This window comes from Mustela nigripes, chromosome 13 (assembly GCF_022355385.1).
Source record: "Mustela nigripes isolate SB6536 chromosome 13, MUSNIG.SB6536, whole genome shotgun sequence".
NCBI classification, from domain to species: domain Eukaryota; kingdom Metazoa; phylum Chordata; class Mammalia; order Carnivora; family Mustelidae; genus Mustela; species Mustela nigripes.
Window position 1 is genome coordinate 132,253,085 of NC_081569.1, and position 22,292 is coordinate 132,275,376.

Below are 22,292 nucleotides of genomic sequence, written 5' to 3' on the forward strand. Positions count from 1 at the left end.
TAGAGTCTAGAACCTAGGCTGTGCTCCTTCTACTGATTCTGTGACTGTGGATGAGTCACAAACCTTAGGAGCTGGTCTCATCATGTGCCGATGGGAATAGTATTACTTTCTGTAACTCATGGTGTACGGTAGGAATGAACTGACCTGATACATGTAAGAGAGCTTGGGATGCTCTGTGCCCAACATCGATCTAAGTGTTGGGTGTTCGTACCAAAGTGTGAAATGCCGTCTTTGCTCCTAAGGACCTTGGGATTAAATTGAGGAGAAAATGTGAATGGCCATGATACAATTAGAAAACAGCAGGCTTCTGCCTGTGCGCTAACCAAATGCAATAAAAGTTCAGAGGAGAGAGAAGAAATCAGCTTGGACAAGAAGGGGACATAATTTATCAAGCACTTCCTGTGGATGTGGCTCTGTCCCCTGCGGTTTCACACACTCTTAGCGCAAACCCTCTCAGCAACTCTGCACTAAAGGTGTTGCTGTGCCCATTTTACAGCTGAGAAAATGAAAACCTAGAGAAGTAACTTGTTTACAGACACATGCCTGGTGATTAAACCCATGCCTGTCTGACTTTAAAGCTGATGTTCTTTTTACTCCTTGGTCTGGCGGGAGGCAAGTTCTTGGAGGAGTGGGATGTTAGTGGGGCAAAACCGCGGAGCACTGTGGGCGGCAGAGGAGAGGCTGGTTAGTGGCAGGGATCATATATGAGCACGTGAGGAACCTGAGAAGATTGGCACTAGGTTGCTGTTGGGTGTGTCAGTGGGTGTTAGATGGCAATGAATGAATGAATGAGTGACCGGAACTGATCTGGGAGTCCCAGGGTGGACTGGGAAGGGCAGTGCAGAGGTAGAACCCCAGCTGGTGAGTTCTTTGAGCAGCTCAGGGTCAGTGGATGGGCTCCTGGATTAAAATGTGGAACAGAAGGGAAATGCAAAGTCTAAGATGGCCTTTGAAGGAAGAAACAACAGCATTTTGATATAAAGAATGAAGGAGAACCAAAGATGGCTGACTCGGAGACTGACTGATGGACCAACTGATTCAGCCCAGGCTTATTAAATGCGTCTTAAGTGGCAGGCCCCGTATCAGGTTCTGAATATAGTGCGGCCCAAGTAGACGTTTTCCAGCTCTTATTCGGGAGAGAGATCAACAGGTACAGCAAAAACATGTATAATATAATGTCAGACCACGCTAAATGTCGGGACCAAACATATAGCTGGGCAGGGGAAAGAGAATGATGGAGAGGCTATGAATGGATCTAGGTTGGTCAGGGAGGGCTTCTCGGGGGAGGTGACATCTGAGCAAACTAGCGGGATTCTGAGTTTCCAAGTTTGAGCGATTCCCTTGCGTGTACCCATTTTGCAGTTGAGGAAACCAAGGCTCAGGGAGAGTGTGGAAGCCACAGTGCTGGTCTGTCCTGCGGGGTGAGATCCAGCCCTGGCTCTCAGCGGGGGCCCTCCCCCTTCCGCTGGCGGCTCCCCCACGAGTGCGCGCTTCCCCTCCTCTTGGCCCAGGCGGTATTTTTAGTCTCAGAGCCCCTTCCCCGCGTCGGCTGTTGGCTCGTCATTCTGCTTGACTTGCTTTCACCTGCTGCAGGCGGCTGTGACAGGGCTGCGGGCTGCGCACGTCAAGCTGTCCCTGGCTTCACCATGGGGGCGTGGGGAGGGGGCAGCTGAGTGTGACCTCCCTCCCTGTCGTCGTGGTCGTTGTCGCCGAGGCCTGTCTGTGCCCCCGGGTGACCGCAGCACCTCACAGCTCCCCCTGCCGGTCAACTCTGAGTAATGAGGGCCGGGGTTGGGGGGGGGGCGGGCGGCTACTGGGGGCCGCCGGCTTGGGTGGGGGCTGGGGAGGCAGCGAGGCAAAGCGGTGGGAGGGAGGGAAGCAGGGAGGAGGAATTTCGTAATTTGTTTTGGAGAGAGATGCGCTGAGGAGGCGGCGGAGGTGGTAGCTTGGCAGGTGGTGTTGACTGTGAAGAGTGCGTGTTTTGTGAGAGCGTGTGAACATCGCAGGCCTGGGGTACAGGCCTTTCCGCTGTGAAATCCCCCGCAAGTGAGTGAGTGTGTGTGTGTGTGTGTGTGTGTGTGTGTGTGAGCATCACAGTCCTTTTGGCCCTGAAGTCCCCAGGGCCGCTTGTCCAGGCCCAGCCCCAGGGACTGCCCCGTTTCCCCTGCACCCCAGGTGGCTGCCATGTTTTATTTCTCATCTGCTGCGGCCCCTTCTCTGTCCCCAAAGCCCTCAGCAGGCCCTTTCCCTGGCTGGGAGTTTACTGCTACTCATTACCAGAGAATGACCTGGAGGCGGCCGGGGTGCTACCCACGTGACCGTGTGGGACTTACAAAGGTTTAAAAATAAACCTTGCCACGTTCTTGCAGCCGCTGTCCCGGGGCTGCCGCGCTGCCAGCACCCTCTCTGGCTGCTCTCCTCCACCCCTGGAAGTGGAATGCTTCCCACCCCCGCCCCAGGCTGGGCCGGCTCTTTCTGGAGATGCCCGCAGGGTGACGATCACCCCCAGGAGGAGCAGGGGAGAGGGCTGAGGAGAGCTCACCGCCATGCCCGGACTGGATTCCAGGCCTGGTTGGCCCCTGAGAGACTTGAAGAGGACTGTGTGAGCCTGGGGCGAGAGCCCGGGGTGATGACTGCAGTCACACTCCCTGCTCCAGGCCTCCATCATCCGGTCGGCTGAAGGGAGCAGGGTGGGCATCTCCATGTGGGGCCGATGATGCTAGAAGGATAGGCAGCAGGAGGAGGAGGTCCCTGTGGCAACCATAGAGAACAAGGATGGGGAAGATGAAGGCTTTTGCAGTCAGACTGTTGTGAGTTTACGTCCTGGCTCCGCACTTCATAGCGGAGGGACCCTGGGCGAGCTACTTACCCTGGGGTTGCCTCAGTCTCCCGATCTGTAAAATGGGGAGAAAAGTAGTACCTCTCTTGGAGTTGTGAGCATTTCATGAGATGACGTGGGTGAGTAGCTGAGTGCTCCGGAGCAAGTTCCCTGACCTCTCTGGGCCTCCGTTTCCAGGCTGTAAAATGGGGTTGGTATTGGTTCAAAGGCTGTGAGGAAGACCAGAGGAAGAGATGTGGGTGAAGCGCTCGGGGCCTCACAGAGGAAGAGCTCAGGAGCCGTAGCGAGCATCTCCATAACGGGCGTCCCGGTTCCTTGTCTCCCCAGGCCCGTGGCTCGGCAGGTGGCCGGAGGAGGCACGATGCCGCCTCTCAGGAAGACCATGACAAACCTTACGTCTGTGACAGTAAGTACGGCCAGGGCTGCCTTCCTGACCCTGCCCCCCCCCCCCCCCCCCGCACCCCTTTCCCTGTGCTTCCCTGGCTGTCGCACCCCCAGCCTCAGCCTCGCTGGCTCCCCCTCTTGGGCCTGCCCCCCAGCTCGCATGCCTGCTGCCAAGGCACCATTTCTTGTTGCCTCTGGTCAAGGCTTCGCCCACTCAGGTGTTTGTGCGTGAGGGAGAAGCCAGCCAGGGGTGCCGGCCTCCTGTCTCTGGCAGCTCTTCCACGTTGGCTTTCTTCTGGCGAGCTCTCTCTCTCTCTCTCTCTCTCTCTCTCTCAGATTCATCCTCTGTTTCTTTCTCTGTTTCAGAGAGTTACAAACAAAAGCATAACTCAAACTCCTCCGACAAAGGTGCTTGGCTCCTTTGGCTTTTCATGTTTCTCTTTCATTTCCTTCTCTCTCTCCTGTCCCAGGTAGGGCAAGTTACGAATCTTCCTCGGACGACGACTTAGCTTAATAAATGGCCCCCTGGAGGTCCATCTCCGGCCTTTCTTGCTTGCTTCAGAGGCACCGCTTGGGCAAGGACTGGCTGGTCCTGGTTTAGGGGGTGCAGACGGGGCTGGGGCAGGGAGCAGGGATTGACCCTTCAGCTCCGAGGGATTGCTCTCGGCTGGAACACTGTTGTCTCTCTCACCTACCGGAGCAGCGTTGGGTGGTGGGTTTAAAATCCTTGCCCTAGATATCTCTCACTGCTTGGGGCGCCATCTGCTCGTTTCACAGCAGGGACTGCCCTAGAAACCACACTCCCTGACCATCTTCCCTTCATGTCTTTTCTGCTCCAAGGGCGCAGAGCTGGGCCACGGGGGAAGGGCAGCGAGGTGGCTCGGGCAGGGCTGTGGCTCGGTGGTTCCTTCCGCCGGCATCTGGCGGTGTCCGCATTCGCTGTGGAAGCAGCGGGCGAATGGGGGAGACGGGGCTCAGGGAGCACATCGGGGCTGGTGCTCCTTTCCTCCCTCTTCACTGGCCTCTTTTGATTTCAAAAAGTTGTTCTGTGCCTGGTGGGGTGACAGCTGGTTGGAGAACATTTTGCTAGAAGAACTCAAACTCCATGACCCCCATTTGGCTGCTTAATACACCGTACCGATGGCACTCACGAGACAACTCTTGCAGGTAACATCTCCGTCCCACAGCGGTTTTGTTCCAGAGCCAAGAGGAGGTAGGGCACGGGGGCTGGTGACTCTGGGCGAAGTCAAGAGGTCCCTGCTTTGGCCTGGGTCTTGCCTCCCGGAAGGGCCTCTGTTTTGTTCGGCTGCACCGAAGCCCTAGCACGTGAGCCCTCTGGGGACTGGTTGCGGGCTGAGAAGGGTCCTTCTGACCCCCGCAGAGCGGACTTTCCAGCTGTGTCTGGCTGGAGCCGCCCAGCCCCCAAGAATGCCAACAGCTGCTTTGGGACTGGGGCACTGCCATTCAATTTCTCTCTTAAATAGCTTCATTTTTGTGATCTGATTTTCTGCTCCCATAGCTAGTGGGATTACTTTTTTGCTCCATCTCTTCAGTTTTCATGAGACTTGCTGCCCATAATCCCATAACTTCCCAAACACCCCTGGCACGCCCTTCCTCACCCACCTCTCCCTTCCTCTCTTCACTCCTTTTTCTACCGTCCGCTTCCTCGCCTGTTACCTCCATGGAGCACCCTCTGTGGGTGTCCCTCTCTTGCCTGGCCCCCTCTTTCTGCACCGAGTGCTTATGTCCTGTCCTTCCCCCAACCCTTGTCACTGTGATTAGGAGCTCCCAGGGCCATTCGCTCTTTTTCTGTCCCCTTCCCCGCAGTCTCTTCCTCCTTCTGTTTAGCCCGTGATGCTCCGGAGGACTATCCAAAGGCCTGATGTTGGCTTTCTGGAAGTCTCAGTGGCTGATTCCTTGGCTCTGCCCATGCAGCCCCGGCTTCCCTTCTCCTCCCTCGGGGGCCACGGTCTACCGTAGATTGCCCTTCTCTCTCCTGGCTCTCGTAGGGAATTGTGTGGCAGCTTGGTGATTAATAGACTTTATTTTTATCTGGTGCCCTTCAGACACATGATCCTTTGGGATAGGGATGACCTTTGGAGAGGTCATGAGGCCCACCCTCCACCCCCGAACGGAGCAAGGAATGCTTTTAATAATCTCTAATGGATCCTAAGTAGAGAGGTGTCCGGTCACCTCCTTGAGTGTCCCCAGGGATGGTGTTACCATAAACAACCCTTTCTTTCATGATTCCAACTGTGCTCTGAATGATTGTTTTCCCTTAATAGGAGCTAAATTTTCCATTTTAGCAGATTTTGTCTTTTGCCCCCTTATCTTTTACGCATCTTTGTCCCCGAAATAGGCCCATTGAGTATTTTGTCTATTCTGGGGGTGCTTTTCACGTCCCCTTGCATTCTTGGTTTATTATCTAGGGCCACATCCCATAACCTCTGTGATGGCCTGCTCTAAATTCCCTTCCTGGTTTACATTTAAGCTCGGCACTCCCACTGGAAGTAACACCAAGGCCAAGTAGCCTGAGAGTAGCAGACACACTTCCCTGTGTATTTTACACATCGGCTCTTAATAACAGCCGGTATGTGTAGAGAACTGAAGTACTTGCCCCCCCCATTGCCCTGTGCGCTATGCCCACGACCTTCCATGCCGGGCCTGTCCTGACCCCATGCCTCGCCAGGTGCGTGCCCCTTTCTACTTCATGCATTTGATTATTCTTTCTTCCATAAATCACTCTGCATTTAGCCCTATTGAGTCTCAATAAAGAAATACAATAATATGTGACTTCAATATACAAGATTCAATAAAGGCAAATTTAAAGACATTGCCCCGTAGTTGAATTTCATCCTCTGCAGATTTGCAATCCCTGCCATTGTTGTGTTGTCTATAGTTTGATTTGCATAATCCCCACTCCATCTCCAGAGTTATTTATGAAAATATTAGGCCACCTTATACCCCGCCACCTCCTCCTGGGTTTATATGTGGAGTGGTAATAGCTATCTTTCAGGTGTGATTATGTTTAACCCTTCTTGGTTGTATTCCTAAATGTAGTTGTCCTATAATGTTCTTGGTCCAAGCATCCCTCTCAGGATGGGTGGTTGAAATATTATCTTAGCTGCTAACTTCAGGTGATAGATAGTTTGCCTGTTGCCTTTCACTCAGCCATCGAATTTATTCCATCTCAGAGAAGTACTAAATCATCTGAACATAATTTATTTTTTTACCCAGTCTGTGTGGTGTGTGTGTACGTGAATGCTTCATTTTCCAGCAAGTAACCAATCCCTGTAATTATCCTTAATGTTTACCAAGCTTTAGGAGTAAAATTCTGGTTCTTCTGTTTCAATCTCTTGTCAAAGAAAAGTGTTTCTTATCCACAGAGCAACTGATTATGACTTTGTGGGGAAGGCTGTCGGTGTTTGTCGAAATGTGGATCTGGGCCATCTGCACGGAGGGAACCAAGATGCTTATTAAAATGTGATTCCTGGGCCTCATACTGGACTTTCTGCATCAGAACCATGGGGAGCAGGCTCAGGAACCTATATTTTTTGCGAGCTCCTCAGGGGAATTCCTTCTGAATTTTCAGAGTGACTGGTCTACTTCATTCAAATTCGAAGGCTTCTAGCCTTTTTATTGTTCCCTGCTTTTGGCATCCGGAAGTTCTAGAGTCTTCAGGAATTCTCCAAGCCAATGGCCATAGGCTTGCCGCACTGTTTTAGTTGGTCTCTTTAGAAATTTTCCTTTCCCGTTTTTTTCCCAGCATTGATCTAAACTCAGCAGTCCCATATAAAGCTCAGCAATCCAGCACTTGGCCTTAATTTACTTAATAGCTTTAAATCCTAACAGTATCATTAGCCCCCTTTTAGAGGTGGGATGATAACTGGAGACAGACATACGAAAGCAATCCTTGGGTTGGGCTACTGGGATGTTTTAAAAATCATTCTAAATGTTTATCTCTTCTCTCTCCAGCGGCTCCCAGCATCACTGGGACTGACTCTGGATGAGACCTACTTTGACATTGTCTTTGTTCAAGTAGCATCATAGGAGAGAGGATGGTGGTGGTGGGGGGGTGATTTTCAGAGGGCAGAAAGGGAGAACACTGTGTCTCTAAGCAGCAGCCATGTAGAGTGGAGCAAAGCTCCCATTTACCCCTTTCCCTGGGCACAATGAACGTGAGTCATGGAGGTTTTTTTTTTTTTTTCTTTCCCAGTTTTTTTCTTTTCTCTTCCTTTTTTTCTTTTTTTAAAAAGATTTTAAAAATTTGATTGAGAGAGTGAGAGAGTGCAAGCAGCGGGGAGGGGCAGAGGGAGAGGGTGAAGCAAGCTCTCCGCGGAGCAGGGCTCCATCCCGGGTCCCCAGGATCATGACCTGAGCCAAAGGCAGATACTTAACTGGCGGAGCCATCCAGCTGCCCATTCCCAGTTTTTTCTTTAAAAATTTAAAAAAAAATTAACTTTAAGTTTATTTTACTGTAGAAAGAATACTTAACACCTACCTTCTTAATACATTTTTAGTGTATGATAGATATTGCTGAATACAGGCACGGTGCTGGGCAGAAGATGTGTACGGCTTATTCATCTTCCTCGACTGAAACCTTCCGCCCATTGCTTAGTGATTTCCTAACCCCCTTCTCCACCAGCCTCCAGCTACCACCACTGCCCCCTCGGATGCTATGAGGTTGGCTACTTGTGTAAGTGGAGTCACGCAGTATTGGCTTTGCTGGGACTGGCTTCTTTCACCCAGCACAACGTCCTCGAGATCCATTCATGCTGTTGCATATTGAAGGATTCCTTCTTTTTTAAAAGATGGGGAATATTCTGTTGTATGGATCTACCAAATTTTCGTCATCAGTGCATCTGTTAATGGACAATTAGGTTGTTTCCACATCTTGGCTACTGCGAATAGTGCTGCCATGAACCTGGGAGTGCTAATTCTTTGAGATCCTGATTTCCGTTCTTTTGGACAAATACCCAGAAGTGGGATTGCTGGAGCCTGTGGCAATTCTATTTTTAGTTTTTTGAGGCACCTTCGTACTATTTTCCAGAGCAGCTGCACCATTTTGCATTCTCACCAGCAGCGTCCAAGTGTTCCAGTTTCTCCACAGCCTTGCCAGCGCTTGTCTTTTGTTCCCAGTTTTTAAGGATCGCGGTGATAACGCCTGCTCACAGCGCTTACAGCGTGCGGAGCGCGGTGCCGAGCCCGTTCCGTGCGTGGTCTCTGTAAGTCCTCACCGTAACCTTGAGAGGCAGGGACAGTTGACCTCGCTTTAGTATGAAGAAACCAGGGTGCAGAGAGGTGAAGGGACGTGTCCACACATACTGCTGGGAAAATATGCCCTCCTACCCTGGAGTTTGGCTCTCCTGAGAGTTGAGGAAAAAACATGTTTTAAAAGTGAATTAGGGGTGCCTGGGTGGCACAGCCAGTTAAGCGTCTGACTCTTCGTTTTGGCTTCGGTTGTGATCTCAGGATTATGAGATCAAGCCCTGCATTGGGCTCTGCGCTCAGCCCGAGGTCTGCTTAAGATTCTCTCTCTATCTCGCCCCCTCTGCCCCTCCCCTGCCTCAAATAAATAAATAAATAAATAAACCTTTGAAAGTGAATTAATGGAGCGCCTCAGTGGCTCAGTTGGTTGAGTGTCTGACTCTTGATTTTGGCGCAGGTCATGATCTCAGGGTCATGAGACTGGGCCCCGAGTCGGCTCCTCACTGGCCGGGGAGACTGCTTAGGATTCTCTCTCCCCTCTCCCTCCGCCCCTCCGCCCACCCTGTCTCCCCATCTCTAAAGAACAACCAGAAGTGAATTAATGATCCCATACATCTCACTTATGAGATGAAGCCATGTCCACTGGTAACAGATGGCTTCTAGGCGTCAGGCTGGCAGGAACGGAATAGATTATACATTTTTAAGCCTTTTACATTTAAATCTATTAAAATCACCCTCTCCCCCAAACTGGGGCATTAGAGTGGATTAGTGACAAAAGGCAAATAGGCATGGTCAGAGCCCTCCCGGGAGCATGACTCAGCTGAGTGCTGTCTGGTACTCACACTCCAGGAGTGGGGGCACCCAACTCAGTCTCCAGATCAGTAAGAACCTTGGTCTCCACCACCTCTCCCCCTACAGGCATGTGTTTTTGATTGTGTGGCCCGTGACTGAAATCATGGCCACTTTGCGGTGTTGCCTCCCTTCTAGAAATTCAGTGGGGGTTAACTATGTCCAAATGGGGCAGTTTCAGAATAGGGTTTGGGGTTCCTTCCTGCCATCCTTGGTTGTGGAATCCTGGAGGGAGAAGGGTTTGGGAGGAAAAGCAAAAAGTCTGGGGGTATGGTCCTGGTTCTACCCTTCAGGGGCGAGGACGTCACTTTCCTGATTCGTCAATGAGGGGTCTCCTTTCTTGAGTATCTCGACCTCCCCCATCAGCACCCCTTCCCCACGCCATGGGCTCCTTTCTTTCCAGGCAGTGGCTTAACGATGAGTCTCTTCTCCCTGGAGACAAGATGTCAGACCATCACATTCGCAGGCTGAGGGGGGCTGTGGGCTGGGTGGACTGGCAAATGGGCCAGACGCAGCTTGCACCCAACGTAGTCTCAGAAAATCTGCTTGACCTCAACTTCCTAAAATTACTCTGGATTCCCCCTTACCTGAGTGTACCGGGAGAATCAGATGACTATTGCAGTCTTATTAAAAAAAATTTTTTTTTTTTTTTTCCTTTTGAGGGCATTAAGGCCCCACATTCTCTAAGGCTCATGTGCTTTTAGCTTCGAGCTGCAGTGGAAAAGCCAATAACGCGGCCTTCAGGCTGGCTGCCCCTGTCACCGAAGGGAAGCCGGGCTCATCACTCAGTTGTCCGCGCTATTATCTTGCGGGTCCTTGCATGGGGTGCGGCAGGGGAGGGTGAGGAAGGCTCCGTGCCCCAGAAACTTGATTTGTGGAGCAGGGCCAGTGGCATGGGATTGATCCCTGGAGATTGAGTGCATTTGTTACGGCAAAGCTGGGTCTTTTTAAATATTTAAATGCCATCCTGTCACGGACACAGGTTGCACGGTGTCCCAGCAGGGCGGTCCCGCAGGCAGGGCTGAAGAGAAGCTGCCCGCTTTTCTCTCCGCTCCCCTCACACCTGCCTGTTTCTCCTTCCTTGCTCCTGCGGCCTGCCCTGCCCTCCCCGCCCTTGGCCCGCACCTCCGGGCTCTCAAGGACTTGGTTTGCCTTTTCTGAGCTGTAGCCCACGCCCTCTTGAATTATTTTGTCCTCCAGCCAGAGCCGATGCTCAGCTAGCCGTTCCTGAATGCAAACTTGGTGGCAAATAATTCCTACCAAGATGCAGAGGACCAGTAACAGGATAGATATGAAAATGGGCAGCAGTTTTTTTTTTAAATGATCTTTTATATGGAAATAATACCTACTCATTGCAGAAAAATCAGAAATCACAGATATGCATAAAGGAGAAATAAAAATCACCCATAAGCTTTCTCCTGAGAGATAGCTTCCGTTTTGGTTTTGTATACCATTTGAGGATCCTATCTCCGTCTCTCTGTACACACACACACACACACACACACAGGCACACAGACATACACATGCACACACGTGCGCGCGCATGTGTGCAAACCATGGTACAAATCGTTTTCACCCATCCCCCCACTCAACAGTACATGGGAAGCATCGCTTTAGGTCAGTAAAGGCATGTTAATGACATTGGAGGGCTATATGGTGTCCCATCACGTGGGCACGCCCCAGTTTGCTCCAGCCGTGTTCCGCTTGTTGGACATTTAGACAGTTTAAAGTTTGTTCACTATTGCCAACAATATTGAGGCTGTATCTTTGCATAATGCTTTCATGATTTCCTAGGAATGGAATTGTGAGGTCAAAGGGCCTGGGGCACAGCCTTTGATGTGTCTCACTTCCAGTCGCAGTCGGGGGTAAGGGAAGTGGGCAGCAAGGTCAGGGCCGCCCAGGTGAGAGAGAGAGAGAGAGCGCTCTGTGAAGAGGGACGTGACCTGACTTGGGAGTGAGAAAAAGCCGAGGTCAAATGGCGGTTCTGCTGGTTGTTCGCTTGTTACCTGGGGCCTTTTGAAATAATCGTTTTGCTGCTGGGAGGCTCCAGGTCCAGGTGTGGAGTGGGGATGGTGCATGGTTGGGAAAGGCACGTGCGATGATGGATATAAAAATGTTTGCACCTGGGATATGCTTAATGAATGTTTCTTCCTCCTTCGCTGGTTCCTTCTGTCCTCCATCTCCAGTAGAGTTGGAAAGATAAGGCCGCTATCACAGAGATAACACCCGGCCAGGTATAGTTCACTGAGTAGGTAGAGAGCGCTGTCGGGATTCAGGGGAGGGAGTGGTGGGCGGGGGGCAGGAGCTGCTGTGTCAGAAGCTGCTTCCCTAGGAGGCCAAGCAGGGCTTGCGTGAATGTGTGTTGAATTGAATTTATTCTCCCCGGAGGGAGGAGTATGTGTGGGAGTTGGTGGTGGCAGACCAGCGGGGTAATAGCAATAATAGCAGAAGTTCGTGGACTTCTATTATGGGCCTGGAACGTTCTGTGGGTTTTTATCTATATTAATTCTTGAACCCTCACAGAAGTGCCATGAGACAGATGGTCTGGTCACCTCCATCCTACAGATAAGGGGACTGGGGAGAAGAGGGGTTAATTAGCTTTCCTGAGGTCACCCACCAAAAAAAATTGGTGGAGCCAGGATTGGATCCCAGTCAGCAATGCCTCCCTCCCCCACTCTACAGTGTCTCCCCCCTCTCCTGTCACTCACCTTTTCCTGGGATCTGTCTTACCTTGTGTAGGGCACCACCTGTCACACTGGATGATGGCAGTCTGTCAGTTCTTTGGGCTGGACTGTGAGCCTCTGGAGGGCAGGAGGTATGCTACATTCACCCTGCATCCCAGCCCTAGCACAGTGGTTGCTCCCAAAATGTGCAGGAGTGTGGGATGCACAGAGCAGGATGGGGAGAGACCAGCTTGGCCAGAACAGAGCACTGGGGTAGGAAGACTGGGGGGTTCAGCATGGGACAAGGGTACTGGGAATGGCAGGCTGATTTGCTTAGAGGTGGGCCTGCATCATCACTTGTGAACATGATGATCCCAGAAAGGTGTGTTCTGGAAAGGTGTATTCAGGGCAGAAAGCCTATAGCCTGAGGGCTGAGAAGGAGATAGGAGAAGATGTGAAGTCTGGATGGTGGTGACAGCAAGGACAAAGTAGATGGGGCCAACTGGAGAGACTTTATGAGTGGAAATCCTGCAGAATGGGATGTGGGGTCCAAGCGAGAGGGAGGAGCTATCGAAGTCTTGAGCTTGGGTCATGAAGACATGAGGAGGCTTAACTGGAATATTCTAGAGGAGAAGTTAATTTTGGGGAATGAGGAAACGGACACAGGAGTATGTGGAACTAGTAGGACATCCAGGCAGCAATATTCACCACATGCTAATGGGCATTTGGTTCCCCAAAGGAAGCAAGGCACTTATGTGGATGCTGTAAGTGGATGGGGGTCTACCTCAGGGAAAGGCCAGTGGGACACACCGGGCAGGTCGGGACTCCCAAATAAAGCCCCATCTGCATCTGAGGCAGAGTTGATGGCAGATGTTCCTGTGGAGAGCCTGAGGGAGAGCACCCTAGCCACATTTCCAGATCTGGGGGCTGCCATACTTTATGGTAACATGTCTAATTTTTATTTTTTTAACATTTCTTTGTTTATTTTCCCCGAAAATGTTGACATTTACATTTATTATTTAGGTAATTTTAAATGCATGATTAAAAAACAGAATTATATTTTGTCCTTTAAGTAGATTAAGGACGTGCCAGGGTAGGACACACCAGAATAAGGGCTGAAGATACGGTCTCTGCAAGGGGACCCCAGGAGGCGGTTCTTGAGTCAGAACTCCAGGATTTGAATCTTTGCTACATCCCTTCCTGGCTGTGACCTTGGGCAAATCCCCAAACCTCTCTGAGCTTTGCTTTCTTTTTGTGTCAAGTGAGCACAATAAGATTAACCTTAGAGGGTTTCCCAGAGGGTTAAATGAGACTGTGTGCAAAAACAGCTCACTGTCTGGTTCATAGTTGTGCTCAATAAATATTTATTTATTTTTTTAAATGCCAAGTTAGGAAAGTAGAGCTTGGGTCCCCAGTTCTGTTCTGTGCCCTGCCTGCTGGAGGCGTCAGGGACCAGAGAAGCTAGCAAGCACGCCTTACGTTGAGTGGGCGTAAGGCCGTCACTGTGTTGAGTACTTCCCAAGGATGAGCTCTTTCAGTTCTCATAACACCCAGGTGAGATGTGAACTGTCATCAGCCCCATTTTCCAGACCAGGAAACCAAGGTTTGGAGAGATTAAGTAACTTGCCCAAGGTCGCCCAGCCAGGCAGATCCCAGAGTTCACTAGAGTTCTGCTACCCTGCTTCTCAGCGAGGCAGGGAAGAGTCCCACTAACACACTTAATGCTTTGGTTTTGGGAGTTTCTGCATTCTCTGCTGGGGATCTGAAATCGGGTTATATAGTATTTAGAAATGGAAGGCTTGTTGCTTGTCTCCATTCTTCCTGTTTTTAAAAAACCAGAGTCACATTCAGTATACAGCAAATTCCTGAAATAAGCAGAATGCCCTCCCTCATTGAAGACACAGGACTTGCGGATCACTGGCATTTGATAGATCCTGTCTCTGGGCTCATTCCTAATACATGGGTCCGTGCCAGGCCCCAAGGAATGTGGCTTTGAAAAATCAGGATGTTACATCCCACCCTTATTCCATCCCCGCTGTGCTTCTATCCGGAAGAACTCCGTTTCAAAGAAGCACCAACTGTGGCCTGGAAGAAGAAACAGCCACAGGAAGGCAGCTGCCGACCTGGGTTAGTTGGGGGATGGGGATAGGGATATAGGCTGCCCTGGGTGGGTCCTAAGGCCGAGAGCTGACACTGGTTTTCTCTCGGGGTTCAGGGACTAGTTGCTGAGGCATACAGGCCTCAGAGAGCCCAGAGAAAACAGAGAATCACCAAGTGCTAGAATCAAAGGACTTTGAGATCATTTGATTCAGCTGTCCTGTTTTACAGTTGGGGAAACCCAAGGCCCAGAGAAGTATGGGGTTTGTCCATAGGTGCATAGCTAATGAGTAGGAGAGCCAGGGCCAGATCCCCGGCCTCCCAAAGGCCACCCAACGTGTCTGGGCCTTGGACATCTGGACCAGGAGGAAGAGCCCCCTGGGACTTGTCCAAGGGGGGCCTCTCGATGCTCAGACACTGCAGGACCCGGGCTCCCCTCCTCATTTGGGTCCGTGGAGCCATCGTTGGCTCTTTAAGGCCTCGGCATTAAAAATAGTCGTAGGGATTAATACCCCACCACGAGCAAGTCTGCCCTGGTGGCTTTTTGAAGTAGCCTCCGAGTTTTATCCCACGCTGAGTCCCGCAGGGCTTTCCTCACTGGGGCTTCTCCCTACCCGGGGGACTGGTCGCGGGCGTTCCTCCATCCCCCACATGGTTCTGCGGAGAGAAGTCAGGAAGGCATGGGGAGCCCCCAATGTCTATGACCCGGTCTGGCAGCGTATGATTCCCTTGTCAGATGGGCCTCCTTGAGTATCCGTCCTGGGCCCAGTGGGACATAGGATTCTACTCAGAAGAGCTGAAGGGGCGGGCAGCGGCTGACAGGACGATGAAGGAGGTGTGGGCCCGATAGCAAGTGCCGGCAGGGGGAGGGGGAAGGTGCCAAGGGGCAGGGGGAGGAACACGGCGCCCCGGACGAGGGAGGGTGGATGGTGCCCGTGCCAGCACGCTGCCCCGGCAGGGAGGGCAGGGCACAAATCCCCATCTTCCTCCTCTCACCTGCCCTTCTTCTGTCCGCGCCTCCCGCCGGCCAAACCAGAGACAGAGGGCGAGGGGCCGTGGAGGTCAGCCCCAGGCAGTGGCAGGGGCGTCCCGGTGGAGGATAGCACATTGTTCAGTCACGTGCTTCAAAGCCAGGCAGACCTGAGTTCAAATCCTGCCCTGCCCTTGAGGGAGTTGCTTCAACGCCCTCAGACTCAGTTTCCCCATCTGTAAAGTGGGGCCCGACAATCCTTATCTTGTGGGCCGCTCGGAACTCCCGCGCGGGACCGTGTGCCTGCCTCGCAGTCTGTAAGTGTGACGGTCTGGAGGCCTCGGCGGCGGACAGGCACTGCTGGGTCGATTTTACAGACCGAGGAAGTGGAGCTGCAGAGAGAGGGAAGTAGCATCCTCGGGTCGTGTGAAAAGTGCCACGGGGCAGAACTGGGAATGAGATGCGGCCCGGTGACTCCCAAGGCCCAGGCTTTGTCGTTGGACGCTCATCCTGTAATTGCTTTCAGTCTCTCGGAAACCACTGGCTCAGATACCCACTGCGTGCTCCAAGTTGGGCTGATGAAAATGTGCCAGAGTCATTAAGTTATCAGTGGGGAAGGCGGCTGCTTCTCCCCCGCAGGAAGGATTCTGCTGTCTGCGGCAGCCGGCTTTGTTCGCACAAACTGCCCCCGATTCCCCGCCCTCCGCCGCCGCCACCGCCTCCTCTGTGCACCCTGCTCCCGCAGACAGGGTGCCAGCGGGGTGGGCTTGGAGCGGGGAGGGGGGCGCTGTAGGTATTCTGGGGCAACACTGAAGGTATTCATAACTCCAGGCGGGAGGTGCTACCTGGAGAATCCGGCCCCTGGATGGGGTAGTGGGCAAGCACTATTTCTGCAACTTGACAGATGGATGCGCCCCAGGGGAAGGAGAGAGAGGAAGGCAAGCTGGACCTTCCTTACTGTCACAGCCGGTCCCCTCCGAGCGCCGTGCCAGGAACACAAATCCAGGTGCACGCTTGCCAAGGTGAAAAGAAGGGCCTCGGGCTGTGCCTGGACCGGGCTTGACCCGTCCCTGGGGTGATGGCTTCAGAGGGCCAGGACACAAAGGAGCGGGCTCCGGGGAGGGGACAGAGACTGCGGTAGGAAGATGGGGCGCAGCCGTCTCTGAACGCTTCAGCAGTCCTGGGGCTCGGTGGGATTCTGCACGGCGGAGAATTCCAGAGTGAGGCTGCTGACGTGATAAAGGGAGAGCAGATGGTTCTAAGACTTTATTTTCAGTGTACTTTCCCCACCCTCTTTTTCTGGCGACTCCCTCGCCCCCATCTGCAGAGGAGAGATGGCTAGCTACCCCCTCCCCTTTTGGGTTTATTCCCTTTGCTTTGATGGCCGTGAAGCTGATAATAGCGGACAATGGCTGCCCCTCCCGACCAGCCAGGCACTGTTTCATTTTTTTAAATTTATTTTTAAAAAAGATTTATATATTTATTTGACAGAGAGATAGAGAGAGAGCACAAGTAAGCAGAGCAGTGGAGGGAGAGAAGCGGGCACCCTGCTGAGCAGGGAACCCGATGCGGGGCTCGATCCCAGAATCCTGGGATCATGACCTGAGCCGAAGGCAGCCACTTAACCAACTGAACCACCCAGACGCCCCTAGGCACTGTTCTAAATGTGTTTCTTTCACAGAGAGGCGCCTCAGACAAAGTGAGGCAGATGTGCTGTGGTGATCATCCCTGTTGTTTCCAGAGGATGCGGAGGCACAGAGAGGTTTAGCAACTCAGCCCAGATCACACAGGTGGTCGGTAGCAGACGTGACAGGGCTTTGAGTCCCAGCAGCTCAGACCCAGCCTATCCCGTTACTCACCAGCCAGAAGCTGCCTCTCTGAAGGGTGGCACAGGCATGCCTGGGCCAGATTTTCAAGGTTACTGCAGAGAGCGTTTTACTCCCAGCTCAGGGCTGCTTGGGGTCTGTGTTCCATGAGGCAGCACCTGCCTGTTGGTGCTGTCAGGTTCTTTGTTTTGAGTAACCTATTCCCCGATCTCTGACCCCAGCCCCAGCAGGTTTCCAAGACCAGATACACAATTTATGGGGCCCAGTGCAAAATGACGATGAGGGACCCTTTATTCAATATGTGTTCAGAATTTCAAGATGGTGACAGCAAAGCCTTAGGCCAAGCGTGGGGTCCTTCTGAGCATGGACCCGGTCTGAAGGCACGGGTCTCATGCCCGTGAAGCTGGTCGGTCTGTGTTCGGTGTGGCAGGGAGGTATCATTAAATAGCACTGGGTTTTCCTTTGCTTCCAATCCAGTCAAAGTAGGATTTCTAAGGCATTTCTTTCCATCAAAACGTAGCAGTCTGATCCAGGTACAATTCCACCAAGATAAATCTTAGAAATCTTTTGTCCCTGGGAGGAAGTCATTCAAAGGCCTGGTACTTGGGTTAGAAGCTTTATTTTGGGGTCAGACATCTTGCTGTATTATCTCCAATTCCTCCTAACCCTGTCTTTTAAACTCCCTCCCGCCTCCTTCCTGTTAGCCTGTGAGCCTGCTCCAGGGTGTGCCCTGTTAAAGAACGAGGCCCACTCAGCCTCCCCGACCGCCATTCCCATCCGCCACCCAGCCTCACTGGTGGCAGGAGTGGTCTGTCAGCCCTGTCACCACTTCCTCGTTTCCCGGAGCACCCTAGGCCTCTGAAGTCTTATCTTGTCCTCCTGGAGGTCGTGGATTCCCTTCTCATGAAGGTGGCCTCCTGTCACCTCCACGGATCTCTTTCTAGTCTCTGTTTATCTTGACCCTTCTCAGGCATCTGGCATTCTCCTGACTCTGCCGGCTTCTCTCCTGTAAAATGGGGACTTGGGTTGCCGTGAGCAAATTGACTGGACACAAGAGAACAGGTCTCACACTTGGTACACAGTCAATAGCTGTTCGCCATGGCCGTGACGGTTTGTGTCCTTGGTCCTGTCATCTGGAAATCCTACCTCTTTAAAAAAAAATTTTTTTTTTTTGAAAAATTCCAGTATAATTTACATCCCAGTATAATTTACTACCTTTAATACTAGTTTCAGGTGTACAATGTGGTGATTCAACGATTCTATATATTTTATGCGGTGCTTATCGTGTTAAGTATACTCTTGATCTCCATTCTTAAGATACTGGTGTTTTCTGAGTTCTGTCCTCTGTCCACATTTTTCCTCTCTCTCCATCATCTCCTAACTCCCCCTGCCGCCCTTTCAACCTCCCACATCCGCGTCTCTTTCCTAAGCTCAGAGTGTGCAGGGCAACCCCAGACTGAACTCATTCTCTTTCTTCTTTGAATCTGGTTTTCCTCCTCATCCTTAGGCCTCTTGCTCTGTAGTGTTTTTGTTGTTTCCCTTAACTGACCTTGCGTGCTGGCTGTGCGCTTCCCCGTGCTGGTCACTGGGGATGCAGCAGTGTGCAAAGACGCAGGGGCTGCCATGTTTGCTGCTGGTGGGGGGCACACATAGTGATCCATGATTTGTCCTAGGAAGGTAACAAACTGGGGTCCTAATTTTGATTGGAGAGACTTCCCTGGAGAAGGACATTTGAATTGACACCTGAAGAAGGATGAAGTGTTAATTAGGCATACTAGGGCTGGGGACCATTGTGGGCCATGGGAAGAGCTTGTGCAAAGGCTCTGTGGTAGAAAAAAAGATGTTTATAGAGTAGAAAGACAATGGGGCAGAAGGGCAGAGAAGGTGGTAGAATGTGGTGTCAGGCGAGGCTAGAGAGCTAAGCTGGGGCTGGATGGGGCATGGCCAGGAAAACCAAGTTACTGTCATTCTCGGTTCTTCCTCACTGCTTGTACCCACCCCTTGCCACCAGACTCCTTCTCTTTAACCCCTCTCCCATCCTGAAATCCTCATTGTTCACACATAGAAAACTAAAATAGCCTCTTGCCACCTTCAAATCCGTCTGCTGCGCTATAATCTTAAATAGGATTTCTAAAATGTAAATCTGAATAAGTCGGTCCTCAGGCTACAATCCTTCCCTGGCTCCTCATTTTCCGGACAAAGTCTTGCCCGGCTTCCTTGCTCCTTTGCTCCGTCACGTCACGGGGCTGGGCACATATGAGGTGTTAAATACATGTTTTCTTGAAGACCTGATGATGAAGGAATAAGATGGGACAAACAGGTGGTAAAAAAAGGCAGCTCCATCAGGAGAGCTCTGTAGTTCTGTGTAGGGGGGTGATGGGTAAGAGGTCTGGTTTCCATGACCTCCCTGTACTGTCTGCTTCCGTTTCCTCTAATGACCAAGCATGAGTCTCACTGTCCCCACCGGCCACTTCCACCATCCCAAAGTGCAGGTGCACCAAGGTGAGCAGAGTCAAGCCCAAATCTATTCATTCTTCTAGCAGAGCGGTTCTTAGACTGTAGTGTGCAGGGGAATCACCTGGAGGGCTTGTTAAAACAGAGATTTCTGACCCCATCCCCGGAGCTTCCGATTCGATAGATGTGAGCAGGAGCCCAAGAACATGTATCTCTAAGCTCTTCGCAGGTGACGCTGATGGTGCTGGTCTGGGGACCACTCTTCAGGAATCTCTTTTCTAGCAAAAGGATTTGCTTTAAAAAATAATTACTCTCTATGGTGTTGGGGAAGGAGATGTGGGAAGCTTTTTGCTTGGGTTTGGTTTTGTAGGTTTAAAGACCTATTACTATGAGATTAATGTGGATAGATGGATCAGATTCTACATGCTTCCCTCTCCCCACCCCCACCATCTCCTGGCTTTCCCACAAAGTATTTCTGTGTTCATTCATCAGTTGGTCAATGGATGTGTTCTGAGGCCATTATATGTGCATGGCAAGAGAAGATATGGAGTTGTTATTAAGCCGAAACTGGCACGAAACTGTCCTTAAGAGAAGTCCTCTGGTACAGATGTAACTAGGATTTAAGGACATCAAAGAAGAAACGCCTGTTTGGGTGGATCGGGATTCCCTGATCCGTGGAATTGTCCCAGGCATCGAGCATTAGTGGGAATAAAACAATGTGATGAGTGAGACCACATGACTTTTAAGACCCTGGAATTCTGTGATTAAGGAAGATGGTGGCAATTGACATGACAAAATGGCGCAAACGGAATGCTGTGGAGTTGGTAGTAGGGAGGTCTGCAGACTGGTTTCCGGAGTCAGCGGAGGCGTCCTTATGGAAATACTGAGATGACTGTCCTGATTCTTTTTTTAAAAGCAATTCTCAGCCATTTCTCTTTTTTTTTTTTTTTTAAGATTTTATTTATTTATTTGACAGAGAGATCACAAGTAGTCAGAGAGGCAGGCAGACAGAGAGGGGGAGAACCAGGCTCCCCGTAGAGCAGAGAGCCAGATGCGGGACTCAATCCCAGGACCCTGAGATCATGACCTGAGCTGAAGGCAGAGGCTCAATCCACTGAGTCACCCAGGCACCCTGATGATGGTCCTGATTCTTTTCTTCTTTTTATTTTTTTTTAAGATTTTATTTATTTAACAGACAGAGATCACAAGTAGGCAGAGAAGCAGGCAGAGAGAGAGGAGAAAGAAGCAGAGAGCCTGATGTGGGGCTTGATCCTAGGACCCTGAGATCATGACCTGAGCCAAAGGCAGAGGCTTTAACCCACTGAGCCACCCAGGCGCCCCGACGGTCCTGATTCTTAATCAACATTTACGCTTTGTTACTAAGTGGATTTATAGCCGATGACCCCACGATTTGCTGTTTACTGACCTCAGATCGTTGCAGAGGTTAAATAGAAGAAGCCACAAACAGGCCCAGAGTGTGCCTTGGGGGCCTCTTTAGGTCCCATTTCCCCAGTCAAATGGAATTGAGATGTGGAGTGCCGTTTTATTTTTTTGATATATTTACTAGAGAGAGAGAGAGAGAGAGGGAAAGAGGAAGAGAATGTAAGTAACCAATTGTAGGACTTGAACTTAGAGCCACTGGGTCACCAACTTGAATTTCAGACTCTGACCTTATTAAGAAAGTCCAACCAATTGTTAAATTCCACTGTTTGAGGCCAGGGTCAAAGTCCCTCTTTCAGGAGGGCCCAAAACTTAGCACTTGGCACTTCAGGCTAAGCTGAAGCCCCTCACCCTGGCCCCTCGCCCCTCTTCAACATTAATCAGCATCTGTTATGTGCAGGGTACTGAGTGAGATACAAATATTATCTACAACCCTTCAAGGTAAGTAGTACTATCATCATTTCCAGATACGAAAAAAGGCACAGAGAGGCTACATATCTTGTCCAGTTTCACACAGCAATTTGCCTCAATTCATTTTTGGAAGTCGATATAACCATAAAATCGAAATGTGGTAGAAGATAGGTCAAAAATTCTAGCTCCATCTCAGATCTGAGTATAGATCCAGAACACAAGATTGGAAAACAGAATGCAGCAGTTTATGAAGTGGATAATGTACTTTCGCCCAACAGAGAGCATTCTAGGAATATAGGAATGGCCCAAGAAGAAGAAACATTAGGAAATCAACATAATTCACCATACCAACAAATGGAAGGAGAGTCATACACTAGTAGATACTGAAAGGCTGATCAGATTTTCCTGTAATAAAACTCAACACAGGGATAAGAGGAAATACTTAAATTTGGTAAAGAATAATAATTAGCCACACGTATCGTTCTAAATTGTGAAGCACTAAATCCAACTTCATTGACAGTGGGGGTGGTCTGGTCTTCAGCCATGTAGCTGGGCTTCTGCTTCTGAGGTACTGGGCAGCCAACCAATGGAACTGCCCCTTTCTTCTTCTGTGCCCCAACCAAGCCGTATTTATGCGGCCGGGTGTCCTTGTCTCATACTGTCCACGCAAGAGGTCGTGTTCGTGAGGACACATTCCTAGATTTTTCGGTACCAGAGGCTTCCTGGGGCACCAAGGGCACAAGCTTTTGGTTGCCACATCTACCAGTGATGGCTTGGCTTCATGGTTTTCATGGCAGAAGAGGGATGTGTTTTTCTAGCACGGATCACCATGTGATACATCAAAAATATTATCCGTATCAGCTTTTGTACTTTATACAGAGTTAACCACCATGTGGTGGGGAAGGAGCACTGCATGGGGATCCGGGAGACCTGAGTTCTAGTGACTCTGCCTCAAGTAGCTGTGTGTTCCCAGGCAAATCACTTAGGCTTGCTGGGCCTCACTTGGCTCACCTCTGCCATGGGATGTTGGACTGGATGGACTGCCAGTGCCCTTTGCCCTCAAAGTTGTAATCATCATCACCCTTACCACGTGCCACACACTGTTACAAGTGTTCTGCACAGAGATGAACTCAACCCAGCAACGCTATGAG

General features: G+C 50.9%; 1 protein-coding gene across 7 annotated transcripts in view; it reads left to right on the top strand.

The window, feature by feature from the left end:
• DPF3 (double PHD fingers 3) overlaps window positions 1-22,292 on the top strand; it is a 262,300-nt gene that overhangs the window by 156,981 nt on the left and 83,027 nt on the right. For all 7 annotated transcript variants that reach the window (XR_009399201.1, XM_059373825.1, XM_059373821.1 and 4 more), the window contains exon 6: window positions 3,167-3,245. Coding sequence is in view for 6 of the 7 variants with exons in the window: in XM_059373825.1 (XP_059229808.1) it covers window positions 3,167-3,245 (79 nt within the window). In the remaining variant the exon portion in view is untranslated. The remainder of the gene's footprint in view (window positions 1-3,166; window positions 3,246-22,292) is intronic.